At 43.5% G+C, this 24,915-nt stretch overlaps 1 protein-coding gene across 1 annotated transcript in view; it reads left to right on the forward strand.

Annotated features, from left to right (window-relative positions):
- LPAR3 (lysophosphatidic acid receptor 3) overlaps positions 1-24,915 on the forward strand; it is a 62,181-nt gene that overhangs the window by 14,021 nt on the left and 23,245 nt on the right. The window contains exon 2 of the mRNA XM_073593628.1: positions 16,525-17,279. Within this exon, the coding sequence (XP_073449729.1) occupies positions 16,526-17,279 (754 nt within the window). The 5' untranslated portion in view covers position 16,525. The remainder of the gene's footprint in view (positions 1-16,524; positions 17,280-24,915) is intronic.

Raw genomic sequence — 24,915 nt, forward strand, 5'->3', positions numbered from 1 at the left:
ATAGCGTCTACAAACTAGGGTACATTTTCTGGAATTTACACAGCGTTTAGTTTATGACTGCCTATCTCATTTTTTGAGGTGCTAAAATGGCAGGGCAGTACAACCCCCCCCCCCCAAATGAACCCATTTTGGAAAGTAGACACCCCAAGGAAATTGCTGAGAGGCATGTTGAGCCCATTGAATATTTAATTTTTTTGTCCCAAGTGATTGAATAATGACAAAAAAAAAATGTTTTTTTACAAAAAGTTGTCACTAAATGATATATTGCTCACACAGGCCATGGTTATATGTGGAATTGCACCCCAAAATACATTTTGCTGCTTCTCCTGAGTACGGGGATGACACATGTATGGGACTACCACGTGTACGGGGCCCCGAAAACCAAGCACCGCCTTCAGGATTTCTAAGGGCGTAAATTTTTGATTTCACTCCTCACTACCTATCACAGTTTTGAAGTCAGAAAGGTCTTAAATTTGGAAACCGTAATTGGTTTCCAATCTCTGGCAAGGGAGGACTGGGGATTAGTGGTGATGAATTGACCAGCATACAAATTGCTTTGGTCCACAATAGATCTATAGAGATCTTCCGTGAAAAACAGCGAATAAAAATCAAAATCAACTGTTTCCACCTGAATTCCGGGTTGGCCAGTGAATGGGGGAAGTACGGGTGCTGTAGAAGTGGTGGGTTCCCAATTAGGATTGGCAAATTCTGCAGGAAGGACAGTATTGGCACGACGGGCCTGTCTTCGTCTTCTTGGTGGCACTACTTGTGCTTGCCACCTCGCCAGCTTGGTGAGGTCTGGTATGCCTGACCTTGGCAGGGACCACAACTCCATCGTCAGAGCTATTTGTCATGGAGCCACTGTGGTCTACAGGATCGTATTCTGAGCCTGAATCTGACAGATGAGTGACTTCCTCTTCACTATCTGTCATGCTCAGAAACGTGTTGGCCTCTTCACTAGTGTACCTTCGATTTGCCATTTTGGGCTCTAAATTTACTGGTACAGTAGTGAGACTCACAGGATACAAAAGCTCCTGACTGTTAGCGACTGTATCAAACGCTACCAAAAAAACTGTTAGCGATCTCAGGGATCAGGCCTGACTCTGCGAACACTGCAGTTATGTGTTTAGTGTATTGTAAGTGACAGTGATCGATCGATACTGCACTTGGGTGGGCTGGGCTGGGCAGAGGGGCTAAACGCAGGTTCTAGCAGGTATTTGGGCTGCTCCCGCTAACACTGCGTTTTTTGGGAACCCTAAACTGCTGGAGACGCTAGTATAGATCTGATCAGATAGTGATCCGTTTAGATACTATACCACTAAGGAAGGTGTATACTGCGTGCGAGGGTGTTAGCGGTACTGGCACTAATCTGACGTTGCCTGGGGCGACGCAGACCCTATCTGACACTAAAACCTGATAAAAAGATATCACCCGCCGGGCAATCAGGGGGTTAAACCTTTATTAGGTAGTATATGGGGGTACCTGACGCTATAAAAAGCTGACGGTGAACCTAAATAACTAACTGGCTAACTAGCGTCACCCGTGACACTTATATGGCAAACAGAAAAATGATCGATTAGTGACACTGGTGACACGGGTTGAAAGGGTTAACTGGGGGGCGATTAAGGGGTTAAACCTTTATTGGGGGGGTTAGGGGGGTACCCTAGACCTAAAGGGGCCTACCACTAATTGCCCTAACACTTATAACAGTCACAAAATTACACCAATGCAGTGATCAGTGACTGGGGGTGCAGGGGTTAACTGGGGGGAGATCAGGGGGTGATTGGGGGGCGATTTGTGTGCCTATGTGTACTAGTGTTAGTGTAGTGTTGGTGCAAACAGTGATGTCTTCTCTCCTCGGGTGCCAGAACGAAAAGGCTGCACGAGGAGAGATGACATCACTTCCTCTGCTTCTGTTTACATTTCAGAATCAGAGGAAGCTTCTCATTCGTCAGGAGCGATCGTGAGGGGGTGGCCATGAATCGGTGGCCTCCCCCTCAGCACGGATCGCTCCTGGAACGAAGCCGACCGCTGCAGGCACCGGGGGGAGGGGGCGCTGGGAGGCAGGGACGTACAGGTACGCCCATATGCCTGCTTGTGCCATTCTGTCGACGTACATCGTCCTGCGGCGGTTGGCAAGTGGTTAAAGCATAACATGCATCCTACAGTCTTGCAACAAGTTTGGTGATAAAATCTTCCATCACCTGCACTTGGAACATAAATAAATAGATTTAGGCTTCGTTCATATGGATGGCCAGGAGACGGTAAAAACAGGTGGTCAAGTCAATTACCACCCCTACCACCACCCACCTCGAAGAGAACAGGGTCTTACATATACTGCGGCAAAATTATACAACATGTAGTGCTTGGTGGGCAGTACCAACACCAAATGCGACCAATTCAACTGAATAGGGGTAAACTGCAAGCTTTGCGTGAAATGGCTAACTGCTGTCAGAACACTAAAAATATACTACAGCTTTTTGGGGAAGCCAATATGGGATACCCTGTTAGTCAGGAACTAGAATAAGGCCCCCTTGAACCTCCTTTAGGAAAAGGGAGCCTTGACTGCTGGAAGCGTGAACCTAAAATGGGAAGGTAAGTAGCTCCCTTAGGATTGGCTACAAAGACCTGAGGTGACTGGGTTAAGCCTGAACTCTAGGAAAAGGCTACGCTGGGGCATGTCAAACTGTTCTGAGGAGATTCAGCTGTGGTGGTGTTGACCTTGCCAGACACTGATGTTACTTTATGGGCCATGCCCTCAATTTTAATTCTGGGGTCAGTCTAATGCCTGTCTGTCACTGATGGTAAGGACAGGCCCCTTAGACTGTGGGTTTATGTTTTATGGGGGGTTACAGTATAACTGTGACTGGCATTGTTGTTTGGTACATTTTGGAAAGTTGTTACTTTTTCAAAGCCGTGGCCTTGCCCTATTTCCAACTTAATCAGATTCAGTGTCTTTTTTTGGGGGGCAAGGTATTGGTTTATTAGTTGGTCATAAATGAACCTGTGCTTCTTAGCAGTCATGGATTTAGATGGTAGCACAGATGAGCAGATGTTTTGTTTGTACAGCAAGTCCATAACAAAAAATAAAGGCCTTCTGCATTGATGCTCTTTTGTTTGCTACCTTGCAGAATAGAAGTGCAGGACAAACCTGCTTGAACGTGTCTCCTGCAAGGTATATTACTGCTACTTAAAGTGGTGTTCCGGCCGAAATTATACTTTTTAAATAAAAATACCCCTATAATACACAAGCTTAATGTATTCTAGTAAAGTTGGTCTGTAAACTAAGGTCCATTTTGTTAGTTTATAGCAGTAGTTTGTTATTTTATAAACTTACAGCAGGCCGTGGCCATCTTAAGTGTGGGCATCTGAAGCCAGACTGTATTTCTTCTGGATCTCATCCTTGCAGATCTCGCACATGCTCAGTGCAGCACAAGCAGTGTAATAGGTTTCAGGTCAGGTTTCCATAGCAACGGCAGTGTCAGAGGAAGTTGCCGCCCCTTCCCAGAAGGCATTGCAAACAGGAAATGATGCGATGGGCCACGGCCAGGGAGGAGGAAGTGAAAAATGAATACAGCAGATATACAGTAGGTGCTGAGAAAAAAAATAAAAAAATATCCAATTCGTTTACAGTGCACAGTTTAGTGAGGGATGCTGAAGAGTTTTAAAAGTGGGTGGAACTCCACTTTAAAGTGGAACTTCAGTCATTTTTTCATCTTCCCATCTATTACATCCTCTGCCCTTGTTGTTTTAACTTTGGATAGTACATTTTTTTTTCTGCCAATAAAAACCTTATACAGCCCACTTCCTGTTTCTTGTCTGGTCATTAGCCTAGGCTTATAGCATCATGCACAGCTCTCTCTCTCACTCTCGTGAGAGTTCACCAGGAAGGGAGGGGGGATGAGTCATAAGAAGGCCAATGAGAGCTGCAGAGCTGGAGGTGTGCCTCTGTGTGTCTGTGTAAATCCAGGAAGTTAACAGGCAGCAGCTTCAACTGCCCACAGTTAAGATGGTTGCAGACAAACTGAGTGGAGGAAATTTCTGCAGCATATTTGGCAAGTGCAGCGTCACAGTATATATAAAATAATATGCAAAGTGGTTGGAGGGAAGCTTCAGAATGGCAAAGATGTTTTTATTACAAATTATGTGAGCAAACTGCAGTTCCCCTTTAGGAGTGATCATGTGGCAAGTTTAGTTTACGTTTTGGATTAAGTTTGATTAGGATGGTTAATGCTGAAATTTAGCTGAGAACAAGCGAGCATCTGTTTGTTTTTTTTTAGGTACAATAAACTATATTATCCTGAAGAAGACGGGGAAAGGAGGCATTTCACACATACTCTAGATCAACAATGCAGAGCACCCAAGTTAGATGGCAATTTTAAAAAATCATCGTCCACCACCAGATTCCACAAAACATGGAGAAATTGGTTTCTATTTACCTTGTCTCAGGAATACGAAGCAGTTATATCTAATGCCCCGTACACATGATCGGAAATTCCGCCAGCAAAAGTCCGATGTGAGCTTTTGGTCAGCAATTCCGACCGTGTGTATGCTCCATCGGACTTTTGCTGGCGGAATTTCTGCCAGCAAAATATTGAGAGCAGGTTCTCTATTTTTCCGACAGATTTTCCGAAATCCCGATCGTCTGTAGCAATTCCGACGCGCAAAAATCTTACGCATGCTCGGAAACAATTCGACACATGCTCGAAAGCATTGAACTTCATTTTCTCGGCTCGATGTAGTGTAGTACGTCACCGCGTTCTTGACGGTCGAAAGTTCAGAAAACTTTTGTGTGACCGTGTGTGTGCAATGCAAGCTTGATCGGAATTCCGTCGGAAAAACCATCCAAGGTTTTTCCGGCGGAATTTCCGATCGTGTGTACGCGGCATAAGAGCTGTAAAGCCCATCAGATAATTAATACTTTGAATTTTTTCACATTACACCTTCTTAGATTATATGTACATTCACTTAAGATCCCGTATAAGAAGTTCATACACCTTTGATACCAGTTGTATAACTCTTGTGTGGAGATTTATCAATAGCACTACATTGACCCTTTACTTATATTCCATTTAATCCTCATAACAAATACTGGTAGGTCATTTATTTTATTTTATTTGAATCCTACTTTTGTATCTCATCCTATGATATTGTATTAAATTTTTTTGGATTGGGGGGGTGGCACCCCTGCGGCCCTTATGCATGGACCACAAACTGGTGGAAAGGTCCTGCTGGAAAACCAGAATTCAAGCCGCTGGAGTGCTAATCAGTGTATTCTGACGGGGAGGGAAGTCCCTACTGTCAGAATACAATGGCACAGTGGAAGAGATCCCTGCATCCAAATCATTTGTGTTGATGCGGGGAACTTATGCCGCGTACATACGGTCGTACTTTACGGCAGACTTTCCCCGGCGGACTTTTCTACGTACTTTACGACGGACTTTCTGAATGAACGGACTTGCCTACACACAATCCACCAAAGTTTGTCGAATTCGTACGTGATGACGTACGACTGGACTAAAATAAGGAAGTTCATAGCCAGTAGCCAATAGCTGCCCTAGCGTGGCTTTTTGTCCGTCGAACTAGCATACAGACGAGTGGACTTTTCGACCGGACTCGAGTTCGACGGATAGATTTAAAACATGTTTCAAATCTAAGTCCGTCCAACTTTTGAGCAAACAAAGTCCGCTGGAGCCCACACACGATCGAATTGTTCGAAGAAATCCCGTCCGCCGGGCAAAGTCTGCCGTAAAGTCCGACCGTGTGTACGCGGCATAAGAGTTTTTTTTCCGTACAACACGCTTGTTGATTGGAAAAAAAACTCCTGTACAGTAAGGCCCCTTTCACACGGACGGCTGTTCCGCCGCTGTTAAAAGCGTGTTTTGTTATTTCGAAATTCAGAGAATCCTGGTTCAGCTTTCACTTGCAGTTGTACATTGCGATTAGCTGCGTTTACGTGCGTTTACATGCGGCTGCGTTTAGCTGCCTTGGAACATTCTTGGCATTTCTGATGTGCTTCCTGTTTTTCTTTCCTTGTTGCCGCTGCTATTTGCAGGAGAAATAGTACACTGCGATTACCTGCAGTTATGTGCAGATAGCTGCAATAAATCCGTCCTGGACGCAGTCAAATTTATTTTTCCTAACCGCACCAAACCCCATGTAATGAAACTGTTGCTAAATGCAGTGTGTGAATGGGGCCATAGGTAAGGATGGTCTGAGTTTAGCTGCGGCAGATAACGTGATCTATCTGCAGCTAAAAGCTGAATTTTTCTATTTGCCCGTGTAAAAGAGGGCCTAAAATCTTGGTTTGCAAGCATAATTTGTTCCAGAAACATGCTTGTAATCCCAAGCACTTGTATATCAAAGCACATTTCCCCATAAGAAATAATGGAAACGCAAATGATTTGTTCCACAACCATTTATTCATAGGTCCTTCAGTTTATAGTCCATATAAAAAGATTATAGCAATGTGACCAGGTTGTGTAACCATAAAATGTCCATCCACAAATGGAAGCCTCCACAAGGGGATTAGAAGCAAAATCCAGCAGGAGCTCCAGAGTATAAAAGAGAAGAGACGCATACTCGGAATCCTCTAAGCGTAGCAATATGTTGCTAAATGTTGTACCTTCATTAAATGTAACCATATTGGCGCCTCTGTTCTCTTTTATATGCAGTTGTGACATGACACTACTTGTATATCAAAACATCGCTTGTATAAGGTCAAAATGTATTTAAAAACCTTGCTTGTCTTGCAAAACACTCTCAAACCAAGTTACTCTCAAACCAAGGTTTTACCGTATACTGCCTGTATATCCTGCTTTAGTTCCCAGACATAGGCTAAAATTATCTCCTCCATTGTGTGTTAGCAAAAAGGAAGAAAAATGTCATCTAATATCTTGATTGCTATAGTTTTTTAAAGGTCATTGTAGATTGAATACATTATTTGTTAAAGTATTAGAGATTTTCTGATAAAGACGTTGACATTTCTGAAGAACATACAGTAAGTGGATGTGGAATGGGTGAGTAGGTGTAAAATGTGGGATTTTAATGGTAACCATCTTAGGAATAAACAGACATTAGTTATGTTAAAAAAGTTTACATTTTATTGCATCCAAAAGTTTAAAAACCATGACAATGGAAAAAGTGCATTTTCAAAAGAAAATATGCCAGACACTACCAAATATAATGCCGCCTACACGCGATCGGAAATTCGGCCAGCAAAAGACCGATGGGAGCTTTTGGTTGGAAAATGCGACCGTGTGTATGCTCCATCGGACTTTTGCTGGCCGAATTCCAGCCAGCAAAAGATTGAGAGCAGGTTCTCAATTTTTCGGTCGGAAAAAGTTCCTATCCGAAAATGCGATCGTCTGTAGCAATTCCGACGCACAAAATTCCTACGCATGCTCGGAAACAATTCGACGCATGCTCGGAAGCATTGAACTTCATTTTCTCGGCTCGTCGTAGTGTTGTACGTCACCGTGTTCTTGACGGTCGAAAGTTCAGCAAACTTTTGTGTGACCGTGTGTATGCAAGGCAAGCTGGAGCGGAATCCCGTCGGAAAAGCCATCTTATCTTTTTCCGACTAGAATTCTGATCGCGTTTACGCGGCATTAATGTTCTGTTGTCAGCTGTGTACAACCATACGTAGTAACTTATATCATACATAAATCCAGGGCCGTCTTTAATATTGATTGGACCCTGGGCAAGAAATTTTTTTGGGCCCCCCTCCATGCAGTTTTGCTCTCCACCTGCTTTGAGACATACAATAAAAAGCAGCTAGACTCAAAATCAGTTTACTGAATTAGATCAGACAGCGATTGTGATTGGTTGCCAGAGGTTACAGTGTATCATTACCACTCACTGACTGGTTGCTAGAGGTTACAGCACATAATTTCTGCTTGTTGATTGGTTGCTAGAGATTACTGTACATCAATACTGCAGTGCTCACTGATTTTGGAAAAGGGTTTGGGAGTTTCTTCCGCATTTGTAGCGCATAGAGCAGCCCATTGAAATGAATGGGCTGCCCTACACATGACCTACATCTTTATTCACCCTGTCAGTACACCTTTGCATCCTTAAACCCATGCTAACCTCTGCACCCCAAACCTCCCCCATCTTCTCCACTCCTCCTCCCCTTTAACTCTACCTGCCTCCTCTGCTCATCTTTTCACCCACATTACTTACCTCTATACATTCCCTCCTTGCTCACCTGTGCACCCCAAACTGTAATTCCTTCGCTGCCTACCTCTGCATACCCCACACTACCCCCCCACCCCACTAATTTGCTTACCTTTGCAGAACAGGCTGATGGTAGGCTTAATGACCACAGTTGTAGGCAGGACTTTCAAGTATGCCCTTTACCTCCCCAGTGGGCAGGATTCAGTATAGGTGATGGTGGATATGACCTCCAGGGGGGCATGATATACATATGAATTCTGCCTTTATTTACATATGAATCCTGCCGGTCTGCCGCTTTACATATGAATGCCGTCACTATTTACATATCAATGTCGGTATTTACATGTAAACACAGGGTCTGCAGGTGAGTCATCTGTACACAACAATAGGGCAGAGCTGGGCAGCATTAGTAACAGAACTTTACACCGAGATATCAGGACACAGCAAGGGACTAAAACCTCAAGGGACAAGGGAATTTAAACTGGGATAGTTGCCAAGTATGAGGCAGCTGCTTTGGGCCCCACAACAATGACAGGGCCCAGGGCAGCTGCCCCTTTTGCCCTGCCTTAAAAACGGCCCTGCATAAATCTCTTAATTTGATGGGACTTCAGTGAGCTGGAAAGTCTTGCAGCAATTTACGATTTTAGCTTCTTCAGAAGATATCGTGCGGGGAATAACAAAGTTAAACATTATTATCACAAATATAAAACACAAAAAGTAACATATGACTGATAAATTACTCACTACTGGTATATTGGTACCCAAGAAAAAGCAGTGCCAATCAGGGGCCGTACCAGGGGAAAGGGCTCAAATGTGGAGGAGAGCTCAACAGCCGGGACCAAGACCTTAAAATATAGTATGAATAGAGCCTATCAACACCACAAGAAAATACATGTGCCAAAAAACCCAATAGGGCACAGCAAGTGACATACAGGAAAAAAAAAAAAATAGGCTCCAATAACTGCACAGGTATAGCTATGGCACTGAGGAAGGAGAGAAGCTGAAGAGAGAGACATTTACCACCCTTCAGTCTCATCCAGGAGACACCCTGTCTAGCATGGGAAGATCTGTTCAGCAGGAGGCCTGGACAGCAGTCTTATCCAAGGCAGCAGGATTCAAAGGGACAGTATGAGTAGCTCTACACCCCCATGGCCTACAAGGGAGAAGATTGTCAGATGCAACATTTAACAAGTCTATATGAGACACTGTCACAAGCTAACCTAAAACTCTTGCTCTGGGACACTTTTCAAGGCAGGCAGGGTATTTTCTGCAAGTTTGGGACTTTGCCACATATCATCAAATTTGCCACATTGGTCCAAACCATTCGCTGGAGGGGGGATTATGGTGTGGGGTTGTTTTTCAGGGGTTGGGCTTTGCCCCTTAGTTCCAGTGAAGGGAACTCTTAAGGCGTGAGCATACCAAGACAATTTGGACAATTTCATGCTCCCAACTTTGTGGGAACAGTTTGGGGATGGCCCCTTCCTATTCCAATATGTTTGCACACCAGTGCACAAAGCAAGGTCCATAAAGGCATGGATGAGCGAGTTTGGGGTGGAGGAACTTAACTGGCCTCAACCCGATAGAACACCTTTGGATTGAATTAGAGCAGAGACTGCGAGCCAGGCCTTCTCGTCTAACATCAGTGCCTGACCTCACAAATGCACTTCTGGAAGAATGGTCAAACATTCCCATAGACACACTCCTAAACCTTGTGAACGGCCTTCCCAGAAGAGTTGAAGCTCTTATAGCTGCAAAGGTTGGGCATCCCAATACTTTTGGCAATATAGTGTATCTCTGCAACACAAACACATTCACACAAGTATTTTTCTTTTTAAAATTCTTTGAATACAGAAAAATATCTGATGACCCTGTTGGAAATCTAGTGACATCCTAAGTTCCTATAGAGGACTGACAACACTCCTGCCATGGTGAAATCCCTAGCAGTGTTGCTGAAGGCCCCTTGATCTTAAAGATGTTAAAGTAGAAGTCCACCCTAACACTAAAATCCCTGCATCTACAAACATCCACGATCTAACACTAACCAATCTAGCTCTGTAAAGAAGAAATCATTACACATACCTTTTTTGAAGCTGATCCGACCCGATCCCATGCTGAGCTGTCAGCTGCAGCTTCGATGTGGAGGCGGGTGCAGGAGGAGGCAACCAACAAGGGAAGCCCCATAGTAGGTCTATGGGTGATGTCACTCCCCATTCATTATTCAGCTTCAAAAAAGGTACGTGTAATGATTTTCTTTTTACAGGGCTAGATAGGTTAGTGTTCGATCGTGGATGTCTGTAGATGCAGGGATTTTAGCGTTAGGGTAGACTTACACTTTAACCGCTTGAGAACCAGTATTACTGCGGCAGGTTGGCTCCCCTGGGCCAGTTGTCGGCTGCATTAAGAGCACTGGGGCGTGCGTGTGCGCCGCCGGAGGCGCAATGACGAAGCCGATGCGTGTGCCCGCAATGTCCGCCAGGCACCCACGATTGCTCCTGAGAGAGACAGAACAAAGGTCTGTCAATGTAAACAGACAGATCTCTGTTCTGTCAGGGGTGAAGAGACTGATCTGTTGTTCCTCCTGCTTAGGATCAACGATCTGGCTCCTCCCCAGGCAGTCTCATCCCTCCACAGTTAGAAACACTCCCTAGGACACACACTTAACCCCTTGATTGCCCCCTAGTGTTAACCCCTTCCTTGCCAGTGATAAGCACTGATTGCTATATAAATGTCAATGGTCCCAACAAAGCGTCAAAGGTGTCCGATTTGTCCGCTGCAATGTCGCAGTCCCGATAAAAATCGCAGATCGCCGCCATTACTAGTAAAAAAAAAAATAATAATAAAAATGCCATAAATCTATCCCCTATTATGTAGACGCTATAACTTTTGTGATAACCAATCAATATACGCTTATTTCGATTTTTTTTTAATTTGGGGATATTTATTATAGCAAAAAGTAAAAAATATTGTTTTTTGTTTCAAAATTGTCACTCTTTTTTGTTTATAACGCAAAAAATAAAACCTGCAGAGGTGATCAAATACCACCAAAAGAAAGCTCTATTTGTGGGGAAAAAAGGACGCCAATTTTGTTTGGGTACAACGTTGCACCACTGCGCAATTGTCAGTTAAAGCGACACAGTGCCATATCGCAAAAAAAAGGCCTGGTCATTAAGGGGACAAATCTTCTGGTTAAAGAATACCTAAAGGCAAAACTTTTTTTTTTTAGTTTTGGATAGAGAGGAGATAGATTAGAACACCTGTTTTCATTGCTGTCCCTGCCCCTATTAGGGGGATTCACCCTCTCTATTTATCCCGTTTACCATTATCATCAAAAGTGATAATGAAAAAAAAAACCCACATTTTGTGTTGTTCCCAGAAAAATATCAGAATGGAAATTTTGCAATGGGGACACTGGTTGTGGTCCCCAAGGAAATCTCTTAATTTGCAGAGATTTTCTCACTTCCAGTTTTAGCTATGGGACAGGAAGTGAAGGGAAATCTCCCCAATGGGACACAAAAGAAAAAAAAACCCTCCCTTACTCTATCCAAAATGAAAAAAAAGGTTTTGGCTATAGTTTCTACTTTAAGAAAGCCAGACCTGGCCTCTTAAAACCTCCTTAAATGGGAAGGCTTCGGATAGTTGCCCTCCCTCTAGACTGCCCAAATGAAAGAATTCAAGATTAGCTAAGGTCAAGGGGGGTGTGGAAGTTCAAGAGACCTAAATGGGACAAAGGGTAGGGTCACTGACTTCTTTGGAGAGGACCAGCCATCATGCAAGTTTGCATTAGCATATTAATCCTGCATAAATGTCCTTGTTCCTGTTTGTTGGTGGACAACTGTGTCTTAAATGTGCTATTGTGTTGTCACCCCCCATCATGTAGGGCTATGAAGGAGACTAGTATGACCATTTCAACACATGCAATGCAGGCATTTTTCTTTGTTGCCACTGTCAGGAAGCAGGTCCAGAGCAATGATGTGGAGCGAGTATATGTAGACCGGAATTAGCTGAAAGAGGTTGAATGAGAGTAACAGCACTAAGACACAAAAATGATGGAAAAAAAAGACGAAAACAGTATCTTTTATAAAAAAACAAAACAAAACCAAACCATAGTACTTTAGCAAACCTAATGTCATCCAAGTAGCTCAATATCAGTACTGTACCTATAGAGGAGCTGTATTGGCACACCAGGACAGGACTACAAAAAGTGGGAAACAACTGAAGGTGTCAGAGCTCAAATGTGAATGTAGCCTAAAATGCAACACCACAATTTGCAATTGTTTAAAAATAAATTGCCAAACAGCGTGAAAAAATAAAGTCAGTCTCATGGAAATACTCACCTCTTTCTGTGGGCCAAGGCCACCCCGGACACAATGGGTAAAAGCCTTGTGAGCTGCCACACTAATGCCCCGTACACACGGTCGGACTTTGTTCGGACATTCCGACAACTAAATCCATGGATTTTTTCCGACGGATGTTGGCTCAAACTTGTCTTGCATACACACGGTCACACAAAGTTGTCGGAAAATCCAATCGTTCTGAACGCGGTGACGTAAAACACGTACGTCGGGACTATAAACGGGGCAGTGGCCAATAGCTTTCATCTCTTTATTTATTCTGAGCATGCGTGGCACTTTGTCCGTCGGATTTGTGTACACACGATCGGAAATTCCGACAACGGATTTTGTTTTGTCGGAAAATTTTATAGCAAGCTCTCAAACTTTGTGTGTCGGAAAATCCGATGGAAAATGTGTGATGGAGCCTACACACGGTCGGAATTTCCGACAACAAGGTCCTATCACACATTTTCCCTCGGAAAATCCGACCGTGTGTACGGGGCATAAGCCTAAATTAATGTAAAATAAACACAGGAGATATAACTATAATCAGCTGCCTGTACTTCCCACACTTCTCCAGATGGTGATAATGCAATCTATATAACACACTGTGCAGCCCTGATAAATTTGGAAACAATACTATATAAATATATGAATCCAATAAACACTATATATACGCTATTGCATGTCTCTGTCATTTCCTGCATGTGATGTATATGAGGAGAATCTCTAAACATACCAGGAGAAAATAGTGACCTCTGAGCTGGGTTATGATCGGAAGTAGCAGATGGCCTGTGTTTCATACAAGTGTCCCATAAACCTGCATAGGATAAAGGAAGCAAAGGAGGATCTCTGCAGGCTATTGCTATCAATTACAGGCTTATTTTTTAAGCCCCTAAGGTGAGGGTACACCCGGTGGGGGTTGGGTGTGCACAACACATGAAGACACAATTATCACATAGTTGATGTTAATATGGACTTTTGCTGTTTAGTTTAAACACTCAAGGATTAATTGAAAGTCACGGAGCACAAGCACTTTATTTTCATATATATGGACTGCTGTTGTTTAGTTTAATAACCTCATTGAGAACTGAGTGCAATATCACGGAGCACGAGCACTTTATTTATAGCGTTTGTATGTTGTTATGCTTTAGACATTTATGTTATATGTAGCAATAACTCTGGGTGGAGCTGCTGTAACCGTCACCTTCGTTACCTTTATTTCACCAGAACCGGGTCTAGGGTCCCGTTGAGTTTAACACCAGACAATGTAGGCACCGGACACTTGAGTATCTTTTCCAATGCTTTAATGAACGTAAATTGCAGGAAGTAGCAGGAAAGAGGTAGAAGGAAAGTTGCAGGGAAGTTCAAATACCTTTTCTTAGTGTAGTATTAGGAATTGAAAGCTTGTAGATGAATATACTCTCTCTGTAGAGTTGAATCTTTGCCTGCCTGGATAGGTTTCTCTCACTAACCTAACAGCCAGTACGCAGCACGAACAAAAGTCTCTGCCACAGACTTGATTGGAACGAAACCCGTACGATCCTCTGCCACAGGATGTAATGGTTTAAGATGAACAGCAAACACAGCACTAGAACCTTTAAGCCGACCCGGCAGTACTATGCGGTAGGTTAACTTTAGGATGCGTCCTCCAACTGAGTCACCAGGCCCCTCTCCAGACCAGCACTCTGCATGATCCTTCCATGACGGGTCCTCCCCTGGGATCTTCTCAGTTGTCCAGCTTCTTCACATAGGATAGACAGCCCAGGACCATTCCTTTGCCGCTGTGGTAGGCCCAGACAGGCTTCTGGGCCCACCCACACGCTGAAGTGACGTGGGCCTCCAGATCGGAGGACCACGAGGTAGTACTCTTAGTGCATACCTGTCGGCCAGGAGGGCCAGCAGGTGGAACGGAAAAAAACCCTGAAACATGGCATCTGTCCCATAAATACCCTCTCCCAGAATGCAACTCGGAGGACCACCTCCACCGAGTTATCTCCGGGACAGAGGAGCACTCATACACTTCAACACGTTGCCTTTCCAACACCGACCCATGGCGACAACGACACCCACAGGCACAGTGTGAAACTACATGCAACACAGCCAAACTGGAACAGAGGCTAAATCTGACTACGTATAAACAGATAACCCACTAAATTTACCTATCAGCAGTAGATTGAAAATCTACCAGCGCTACATATATATAGTGTTTATTGGATTCATATATTTATATAGTATTGTTTCCATATTTATCAGCACTCCACAGTGGGGGGGGGGATTTACTAAAACTGGAGAGTGCAAAATCTGGTGCAGCTCTACATAGAAACCAATCAGCTTCCAGGTTTTATCGTCAAAGCTTAATTGAAGAAGCTGAAGTTAGGAGCTGATTGGCTACCATGCACAGCTGTACCAGATTCTGAGTGCTCCATCTTTAGTAAATCAACCCTAGTGTGTTATATAGATCACCTCGGACGAACCCTATGACCTCTCCCATTGGCCTGGGCTCATGGTATTGAACAGAATGATGCTCACACATCATGTAAGCACCACTTTGTCCAGGATAAAGGACTGCTCACTGATGCCGCCAGAGGGGAATTGGAAGGCCCTGTGACAAAACATGACTTGCCAGAATACATTACTATTTATAGATAGATTTAAAAAAAAATGGTGGGGGGAGTGCTCAGAAGCCACAGCTGCTGCATACAGTGCACCATAGACATGAATGGCTGCATGCACCTATATGCGGTTATACACCAGTACTTGTTGGACACTTTTTGGGGACCAGTGACACTAATACAGTGATCAGTGCTGGGAAGGGGTTGACATCAGGGGCGATCAAAGGATTAACTGTGTGCCTAGCCACTTGCCGACCGGCTCACGCGATATAGGTCGGCAGAATGGCACCGCTGCGCGAACTGCCACACATTTAACCCCTTGATCACCCCCTAGTGTTAACCCCTTCCCTGCCAGTGACATTTACACAGTAATCAGTGCATTTTTATAGCACTGATCGCTGTATAAATGTCAATGGTCCCAAAAAAGTGTCAAAAGTGTCCGATCTGTCCATCACAATGTCGCAGTCACTCTATAAGTCGTTGATCGCCGCCATTACTAGTAAAAAATAAATAAATAAATACAAATGTCATAACTCTATTCTCTATTTTGTAGACGCTACAACTTTTGCGCAAACCAATCAATATACGCTTATTTAAAAAAAAAATTAAAAAAAAAAATTGGGGATAATTATTATAGCAAAAAGTAAAAAATATTGTTTTTTTTTTTCAAAATTGTCGGTCATTATTTGTTTAGAGCGCAAAAAATAAAAACCGCAGAGGTGATCAAATACAACCAAAAGAAAGCTCTATTTGTGGGAAAAAAAGGGCGTCAATTTTATTTGGGTACAGCGTTACATGACTGTGCAATTTTCAGTTAAAGCGACGCAGTGCCGTATCGCAAAAAATGGTCTGGTCAGGAAGGGGGTAAATCCTTCCGGGACTGAAGTGGCTAGGGAGTGATTACTAACTGTGGGGGGGGGGGTGCTTTGAGTGGGGGAATGTAAAGATCCGTGTTCCTGCTTAGCCCTCTCACAGAATGGCGATCTGTCTTGTTTACATAGGCAGAACGGGGGTCTGCCTTTCTCCTGAATAATCATCGGGTCCCGGCGGACTATGAGACCTGCTGATTGGCTCCCACTGTGTCCAAATAGTACTCGAACGCAAATAGTTGGCGTTGGGAGTTTTACGTCTACATGCATGCACAGGTTTATAGGCGTGTACAGCCATTCATGTCAAAGGGATGGCAGCATTCAACACCTAAGACTTCTCGGCCAGGAAATACATCTTTATGTTGTATGACCCCAGATGGTTGTGTGCATGAGCCCTTAAAATCTGTGAATTAAAAAAATAATGTCACTGGTTACATGTGGTGAACGCCACTTGTTTTCACTTTTTAATAAATACAGTAAGGACATAGATATTGCAAAATATGTAACCTCCCGTTTTTTTTTCACCTTCAGGATGAGAGCCCCTTTCAGAATGAACGCCTGTCATTACGATAAGCGGATGGACTTTTTCTACAATCAGAGCAAATCTCAAACAGAGGATGATTGGACCGGGACCAAGCTAATTATGTTGTTTTGTTTTGGTGCTTTCTGCAGTTTGTTCATATTTTTGTCAAATCTGTTAGTGATCGCAGCCGTCGTGATAAACAAAAGGTTCCATTACCCGTTCTATTATTTATTGGCCAACTTAGCAGCTGCGGACTTGTTCTCTGGGATTGCCTATATTTTCATGATGTTTCACACGGGACCAGTGTCCAAAACGCTCACTGTTCATCGATGGTTCCTGCGGCAGGGACTCTTGGATACTAGCATGACTGCATCGCTGGCCAATCTCCTGGTCATCGCCGTTGAGAGGCACATATCTATTGTACGAATGAGAATCCATACCAACCTCACCAAAAGGAGGGTGACCTGTCTCATTCTGCTTATCTGGGGTATTGCTATTTTTATGGGTGCTGTGCCCACGTTGGGCTGGAACTGTATTTGTGATATCACCACATGCTCCTCCCTTGCACCCCTTTACAGCCGGAGTTATCTTACTTTTTGGACTGTCTCTAATTTGTTAGTTTTTCTAATCATGGTGGTGGTCTACCTGAGGATTTACATGTATGTGCAGAGGAAGACCAATGTCTTGTCTTCACATACCACTGGCTCCATCAGCCGAAGACGGACTCCAATTAAGTTGATGAAGACAGTCATGACTGTATTAGGTAAGAAAGTGTGGAAGGGTCTTCTGTTATACCAGGCAGAAAAGTAGAATGTTCAAGGAAAACACTGCTTGGGGAAGGGGGGTTTTCCCATACCACAACCCACCGGGTTTACATTGCGTGGCATGTGAAAGTTTTTCCATTATGCGCTCCAGACCCCAAAATCTGGTCCACTCAGCATGTGACTTCCCTTGCAGCCCCTCTATTGGTGGCTGTTACACACATGTTGGGGAATGTAGGTGGAGCTCTGACTTCTCAACTTGTTTGATAAGAATTTCTTGTCCTGCTCTACTTGAGGAAAGCTGAGTGGTGCTTCTTGGGTCCATTTATTGGGCAAACTTTTATTTCGAGATGATGGAAATGGTGGGCTGTATATATAAAAAGGGATTCTATATTGTGATTTATATTTAGTACATACTTTGGTAGCTTTCTTATCCAGACACTGTATCTTCTCCTCTGTCTGTATCATTTCCTCTGTTCACATATCTTCTCCTCTGTGCCGTATCTTCTCCTCTGTCCCGTATCTTCTCCTCTGTCCCGTATCTTCTCCTCTGTCCCGTATCTTCTCCTCTGTCCCCTATCTTCTCCTCTGTGCCGTATCTTCTCCTCTGTCCCGTATCTTCTCCTCTGTCTGTATTGTTTCCTCTGTTCACATATCTTCTCCTCTGTCCTGTATCTTCTCCTCTGTCTGTATTGTTTCCTCTGTTCACATATCTTCTCCTCTGTCCCGTATCTTCTCCTCTGTCCCGTATCTTCTCCTCTGTCCCGTATCTTCTCCTCTGTCCCGTATCTTCTCCTCTGTGCTGTATCTTCTCCTCTGTCTGTATTGTTTCCTCTGTCCACATATCTTCTCCTCTGTCCCGTATCTTCTCCTCTGTCCCGTATCTTCTCCTCTGTCCCGTATCTTCTCCTCTGTGCCGTATCTTCTCCTCTGTGCCGTATCTTCTCCTCTGTCCCGTATCTTCTCCTCTGTGCTGTATCTTCTCCTCTGTCCCGTATCTTCTCCTCTGTCCCGTATCTTCTCCTCTGTGCCGTATCTTCTCCTCTGTCCTGTATCTTCTCCTCTGTGCCGTATCTTCTCCTCTGTGCCGTATCTTCTCCTCTGTGCCGTATCTTCTCCTCTGTCCCGTATCTTCTCCTCTGTCCCGTATCTTCTCCTCTGTTCATATCATGGTTCATCTGGGATATCTTTGATCAATCTGCAGAATGTCGAACTAAACTATATAATCCTTCATAGATGATTATTGAAATTCTTTTAGTAAGGAATGTTCTTATATCTGTAGTGTGTATTTTTATATTTGGTACACACATTTGTAGATACATAGCTTTTTAAGTCCCCCTTTTTAGTGATATATGGTCATATGATATATCTGTATAGCCATATAATACATCTACAGCACACAGAAGATAATTGTGGCCCCATGATGATCATTATGGGATGGTTGGTTGGATTGTTAATGCCTTGTTGGCTGAGCACATTAGACAAAATTGTAGATGGTGTTTAAGAACTTATCAACATTCTGAAACATCAGTGTAATAATAGATGCTCTGTACATACTGATAGTTAGGGTTATGTATTTCTATTGATTTGCTACTTCCTTTCTCTTGAAAAGGCAGATACACACACACACATCTATGGGGGCACTCATGCAGGCTCTCTCTTGAGCCCCGCTCTGTGTGTTCATTAATGCACAGAACAGGGTTCAGCCCCACCCCCAACTCCCTCCTCACTGGCTGTGATTGACAGTAGTGGGAGCCAAAGGCCAATGAGGAGGGAGAGAGTCTGGAGAGCAGCTACTCTTGTGCAGATCACTGGATCAAGATTGGGATCAGGTAAGTATAAGGGGGGGCGCTGCACACAGAAGGTCTGTAGCCTCCCCGGCGGTTTTCCCGAGTGTGGCTCGGGGTTAAATTTCAGCATCATTAGCGGTAACCCCGAGCCACACATTTGGGATTGCATTGCAGGATCCTGGAAGAGGTTACTAACCTTGTCCCCAGGATCCTGCGAGGTCCCACCGCTGTGTGCCGGGCTCCGTTCCCTGCGAGCGACGCACGGGGGCGGAGCCTGATGGACAATTCAAAAAAGTGAAAATTCATAACATACAGTACACTGTAATCTTACAGATTACATTACTGTATGAAATCATTTCACATCCCTTTTGTCCCTAGTGCTTTGTCCAGTGCCCTGCATGCAGGTTTATATTATATATACTGTTCTTTCTGCCTGGAAACTGGAGATTTTCCATAGCAACCAAAAAGTGTCCCTTTACGTCAAAAGTGGTTTTAGACCAGCTAGAAAACAGCGATAGTAAATTAGAACACTTGCAGAATTGAGCGATAATGAATCGTGGTGAAATTTATTTTATTAGTATTATATTATTATTTTTTATAATTATTTACATTTATTTATTGTATTATAATTCATGATTTTGTGTTTCAAACTCCATCATACCCGGGATATCTACTAGACTCTTGGTGGACAGATATAAGTGTGTTATTGCTAAGAATTACAGACCTACAATATAAAACGCCAAATTTCTATGCAAAATAATTGTACCGCTTTGAGACGCAAAAACCTGAAATAATCATACCGGCAGGGAGGTTAACCCTAATGCAGAGAATGCACAAAGGAAAAAAACCTTCAGCCTTCAAAACCACTTTAATGTAAAATATAATCGGCTTTCTGATATATGTGAAAGTGGAAACTCCTGCGCTGTCGGGGGGGGGGGGGGGGGCTATGCTAAAAGGACACTGCTGCAACACCTAAGTACTGATCCAAGGCAGGACAAATAAGACAAAAGTGGGGGAAGATGGTAGTTGCGCAGTGATAAAGGGGGGGGGGGGGGGGCTACAAAGATGACTACAGTGGCAGTCATCTGTGACTGTGACTTCTTCAGAGCTGACTTCTTCAGAGCTGAAGAAGTCACGTGACGTGACGATATGCATTAGGATTGGAGCACGGGACGCTGCCACAGACAAACAACAGGAGACGAGCTCGGCGCTCGTAGTTAATACACACTGCAGCATTGTTTTAAATGTAAGTTGATTGGACTTGTTTTATTAAATAAATATACCTTTTATATGGGATCACGCTATGTGCGTCTCTTTCCCCCTCACACTGTACATCACTACTCTACCTGACGGACACTGAGGAGAGAGGCACGGGGACATATTCCAGTTTCCAGGCACGGGGACAGATTCCAGATTGGTGATACCCCTGGAGGCATACGAGCTTGGCGCTCGTGGATTGATGCCCACACTCACTTCATAAAAATGAGTGCAACCTCCCCCCATGTGTATCTTGCCCCTCCCTCCACTGTGGTCGTCGCAGAGTTATTTTACATGCTGTATACTTTTTATTTTTTATATTTCACTTGGCATGTTCATCATTGTCACTACCTTATACACGGAACGTCATTTGCAACACAGGCTGTACACCTTACAGCTGTAAGGTAAGCGGCTTGCAAACACGGAGGCGTCCTCACTGAAGATCCCCCTTCCCTTCACGATTGCAATTGTTTTGAGTCTCTCATCACGAGTTTTTGTTTTTTGGACTGGATGATAGAACTAATATTCATGTTTGTCCTAGGGATTTGTCACTTGTAGTTCACCAGGATTTGGCACATTTTTGCTAATGGGTCACTAGCCCACATATATATATATTTATATATATATATATTTTTTTTTTTTGCATTGTGTCATTATTCATCCTATTTGTGTTAGTATATGCATTTTTGCTTTGCTATATTCAAGAAGTCACTGTTTCACAATTACCTTTATATATTAGGCTTTGTCTGTCTGCAACATTATAGTCATGTTGATCAGCTACGTTGCACTGCACTGCATCCCCACCATGTTCTTTTAGCATGTAGGATCCATTCATGCATTGGCCCGTTTCTGCTTTTTTAGTTCACTTTGCCACTGTAGTCATTTTTGTAGCTCCCCCCCCCCCTTCATCACAGCGCAACTACCATCTTCCCCCACTTTTTTCTGATATATACTTCCTACATAGGAGTATGTGTCTGAAAGCCACCCAGCACAGAGTGATTTGTGGGAACTTTTGCTAATATTAAAGTTATCTAACCGATTTCTCTATCCATACAAATGGTGCGGATTCACAAATCCCTTCTATTGTATTCTGACAGAATACCCAAACAGTGCCTTCTACTGAATAGCGGCAGACGCTGTTCGGCTGTCAATATTCGTCCTGGTTACTAAACCAAATATCAATTGAGCAATCGACTTTTGTTAAGCCAGAATGAGAATGTCAGTGGAATTCTATGAATTGGCTCAAGTTCTAATAGTGTACAGCCAGCTTAAGGGAACATTTTACAATAGGGACACCTCCTCTGATGATAATTGTCTAAGAGGGGTTTTCTTCCCCTGTAGAGAGTATTAATTTAACTTAACGTATCACTCAGGATAAGAAGAGTGACCCATTAACAAGGCCACAAACCGCAAAACACTTACCCCCCCTCCGTTTCCGATACCCCCACTCCACTATTATTGGCTCTATGCATCTCAGATAGGATAGATAGAAAGGAGCCCAGATATATCACTGTTGAAATGTTTTCAATCGTGTGATTAATCTGTATAATGGAAGTGACAGCAGAGGCCGTGACTATATAGAAACACAGAAGAGTGACAGCAAAACAAAGACCAAGTAGTCCATCAACTCTGCCCCATTTTTTTGTGTGTTTCTTTTTGTTTTGTTTTGTTCTTGTTGCGTTGACTGACCGACTACCTCCACTCCGAGAATCAACTGTTTGGGTAAAATATTTTTTAAGGCCCACCATGCACGGTTCGAATCTCAGCCAGTTCAGTAGGAACCGGCCGAGATTCAAACAATTTATGGGCAGACTGAATGTACCAAGTTGTTCTATTAATCAACTTGTATACAACCAGCCTGCCGTATTCACTTCCGATTATTGCAAGCGGCTAGCGATAATCACTGTCTTCTCCTGGCGGGTACCACTTCTCCTGCCCCTACCCCCTCCCCCCCCCCGCAGGGAGAGGACAATGGCTTGGCAGGAGGGATTCCCCTGTCAACACTGTCTGTCTTGATGGGGGAATTGTGCAAATTTCAACTGAGTGTCTGCAGGAAAGAAATTTGCACCGTCTATGTCTGGCCTAAGATTACTTTTGAACTTTCCTCCTGGTAGTTAGAGGTCACACCTCCCATGTTCTTGATCTTAGCTTCATATTGAAAATACTGCTCTCCTGAACCACATTCACACCCTTAATGTATATGACACAAGAAGGCTGTGTGATTCAGAAATCTTGGCTGTTCTGCAGAAGCAAGAATTACATCATTGCTAGTGAGCTGAGGTTGGGGTGGAGCAGACCGGCCCTTCATCCATCACACAGCTGAGAGTTGATTTACTTCATTGCTTTGCCCTGCTCTTACAACAAGTCATCAACATTTTTTTTTTCATGTTAAAAAAAAAGTTATTTTCTATCGCTGATTTGGAAACATTTATATATTATAGAAAGAGAGGTCCTCTTTATAATGACCCTGTGAGTATAGAAACATGGGATCTGTCATTGAAGACTTATTTTTAAAGACTTGGGTTGGAGAAGAAATTGTTGCACCACTGGAATAGATCAATCGAATGATCAGGTTTTGTAAAGAAAAATAAAAATTTAAGTTGCTGCCAACATGTTTTGGAGATTACATGAACCTCCCTTTTCAGGGTTTCTATTCTTGCTGCTGAGTGAGCTGAATGAGTATCAGTCAGTATTGAGTATTGGATCAGAACACAGTTAATGCACATGAGATTGTACAACCCCACAAACAACCGTCCCAATTCAACTCACATCATAACCCTCAGATCACTCATGTTAATAAAGAAAGCCCAGAAACTGAAGTGTGGAAAATTATGGCTGCGGCCCCTTTATTTGGGTTTAAAACAGAATATGATAACCTTTATCCGCTTAGCGACTGCCCACCACAGATATACTGCGGCAGGGAGGCTGCTCTGTACCAGATCATGTACCTGGTACGTGATCTGCAACTTCCGGGTCTGGGGGGTTGACGCGCCACAGGCAACCCGCTCCCGCTGAGATTGGACACAGCGGGAGCCAATCATCAGGTCCGGTGGACGCAATGTCCGCCGGGACCTGCCGATCGTTCAGGAGAAAGGGAGAACGGCGGTCTGCCTATGCAAACCAGGCAGATTGCCATTCTGTAAGAGGGCTAAACAGGAACACGGGTCTTTACATTCCCCCAGTCAAAGCACCCCCACCCCCCCACACAGTTAGTAATCACTCCCTAGCCACTTCAGCCTCGGAAGGATTTACCCCCTTCCTGACCGGACCATTTTTTGCGATACGGCACTGCGTTGCTTTAACTGACAGTTGCGCGCTCGTGCGACGTTGTACCCAAATAAAATTGACGCCCTTTTTTCCCCACAAATAGAGCTTTCTTTTGGTGGTATTTGATCACCTCTGTGGTTTTTATTTTAAGCGCTATAAACAAAAAATGACCGACAATTTTGAAAAAAAAAACAATTTTTTTAACTTTTTGCTATCATAATTATCCCCCAATTTTTATTTCTTAAAACACATTTCTTCATAAGTTTAGGCTGATATGTATTCTTCTACATATCTTTGGTAAAAAAAAAAAACGCAATAAGCGTATATTGATTGATTTGCGCAAAAGTTATAGCATCTACAAAAATAGGGAATAGATTTATGGCTTTTTTTTGTACTAGTAATTGTGGCGATCAGCGATTTTTATCGGGACTGCGACATTGCGGTGGACAGATCGGACACTTTTGTGGGACCATTTACATTTATACAGTGATCGGTGCTATAAAAATGCACAAATTACGTGTAAATGTCACTGGCAGGGAAGGGGTTAACACTAGGGGGTGATCAAGGGGTTAAATGTGTTCCCTTGTACGTGTTATTAATTGTATGAGGTTAGGACTGACTAGAGGATGAGCCAGATCATTGTTCCTACTTAGTAATAGACGATCTGTCTCTCCTCCCCTGTCAGAACAGGGATTTGTGTGTTTACACACACACACACAAGTCCCCGTTCTGGCTGTCATGCCCGCGATTGCGGGTGGCCGGCAGCGATCATGCCCACTGGCCACGTGCATCAGGTCCCCTGCTGTGCAGCGGGCGCGCTTGCTATGGCTCTTAGAGGAGCCACCATACAGGTACAGCGGTTCATGCAGTGGTGCCATTCTGCCGATGTATTTATCGGTGAGAGCCGGTCGGCAAGTGGCTAGGCACACAGTTAATCCTTTGATCGCCCCTGATGTCAACCCCTTCCCAGCCAGTGTCATTAGTAGAATGACAGTGTATATTTTTTTTAGCATTAATCACTGTATTAGTGTCACTGGTCCCCAAAAAGTGTCAAACAGTTAGGTGTCCGATTTGTCCGCCGCAATATCGCAGTCCCGCTATAAGTCGCTGATCGCCGCCATTACTAGTAAAAATAAATAAATAAAAATATACCATAGTTTGTAGACGCTGTAACTTTTGCGCAAACCAATCAATATACACGTATTGTTTTTTTTATACCAAAAATATGTAGCAGAATACACATTGGCCTAAATTTGATTTTTTTTTTATGTTTTTATTGGGGATGTATTATAACAGAAAGTAAAAAAAATATTGTTTTTTTTTT

Source organism: Aquarana catesbeiana, linkage group LG07 (genome assembly GCF_042186555.1).
Source record: "Aquarana catesbeiana isolate 2022-GZ linkage group LG07, ASM4218655v1, whole genome shotgun sequence".
NCBI lineage: Eukaryota > Metazoa > Chordata > Amphibia > Anura > Ranidae > Aquarana > Aquarana catesbeiana.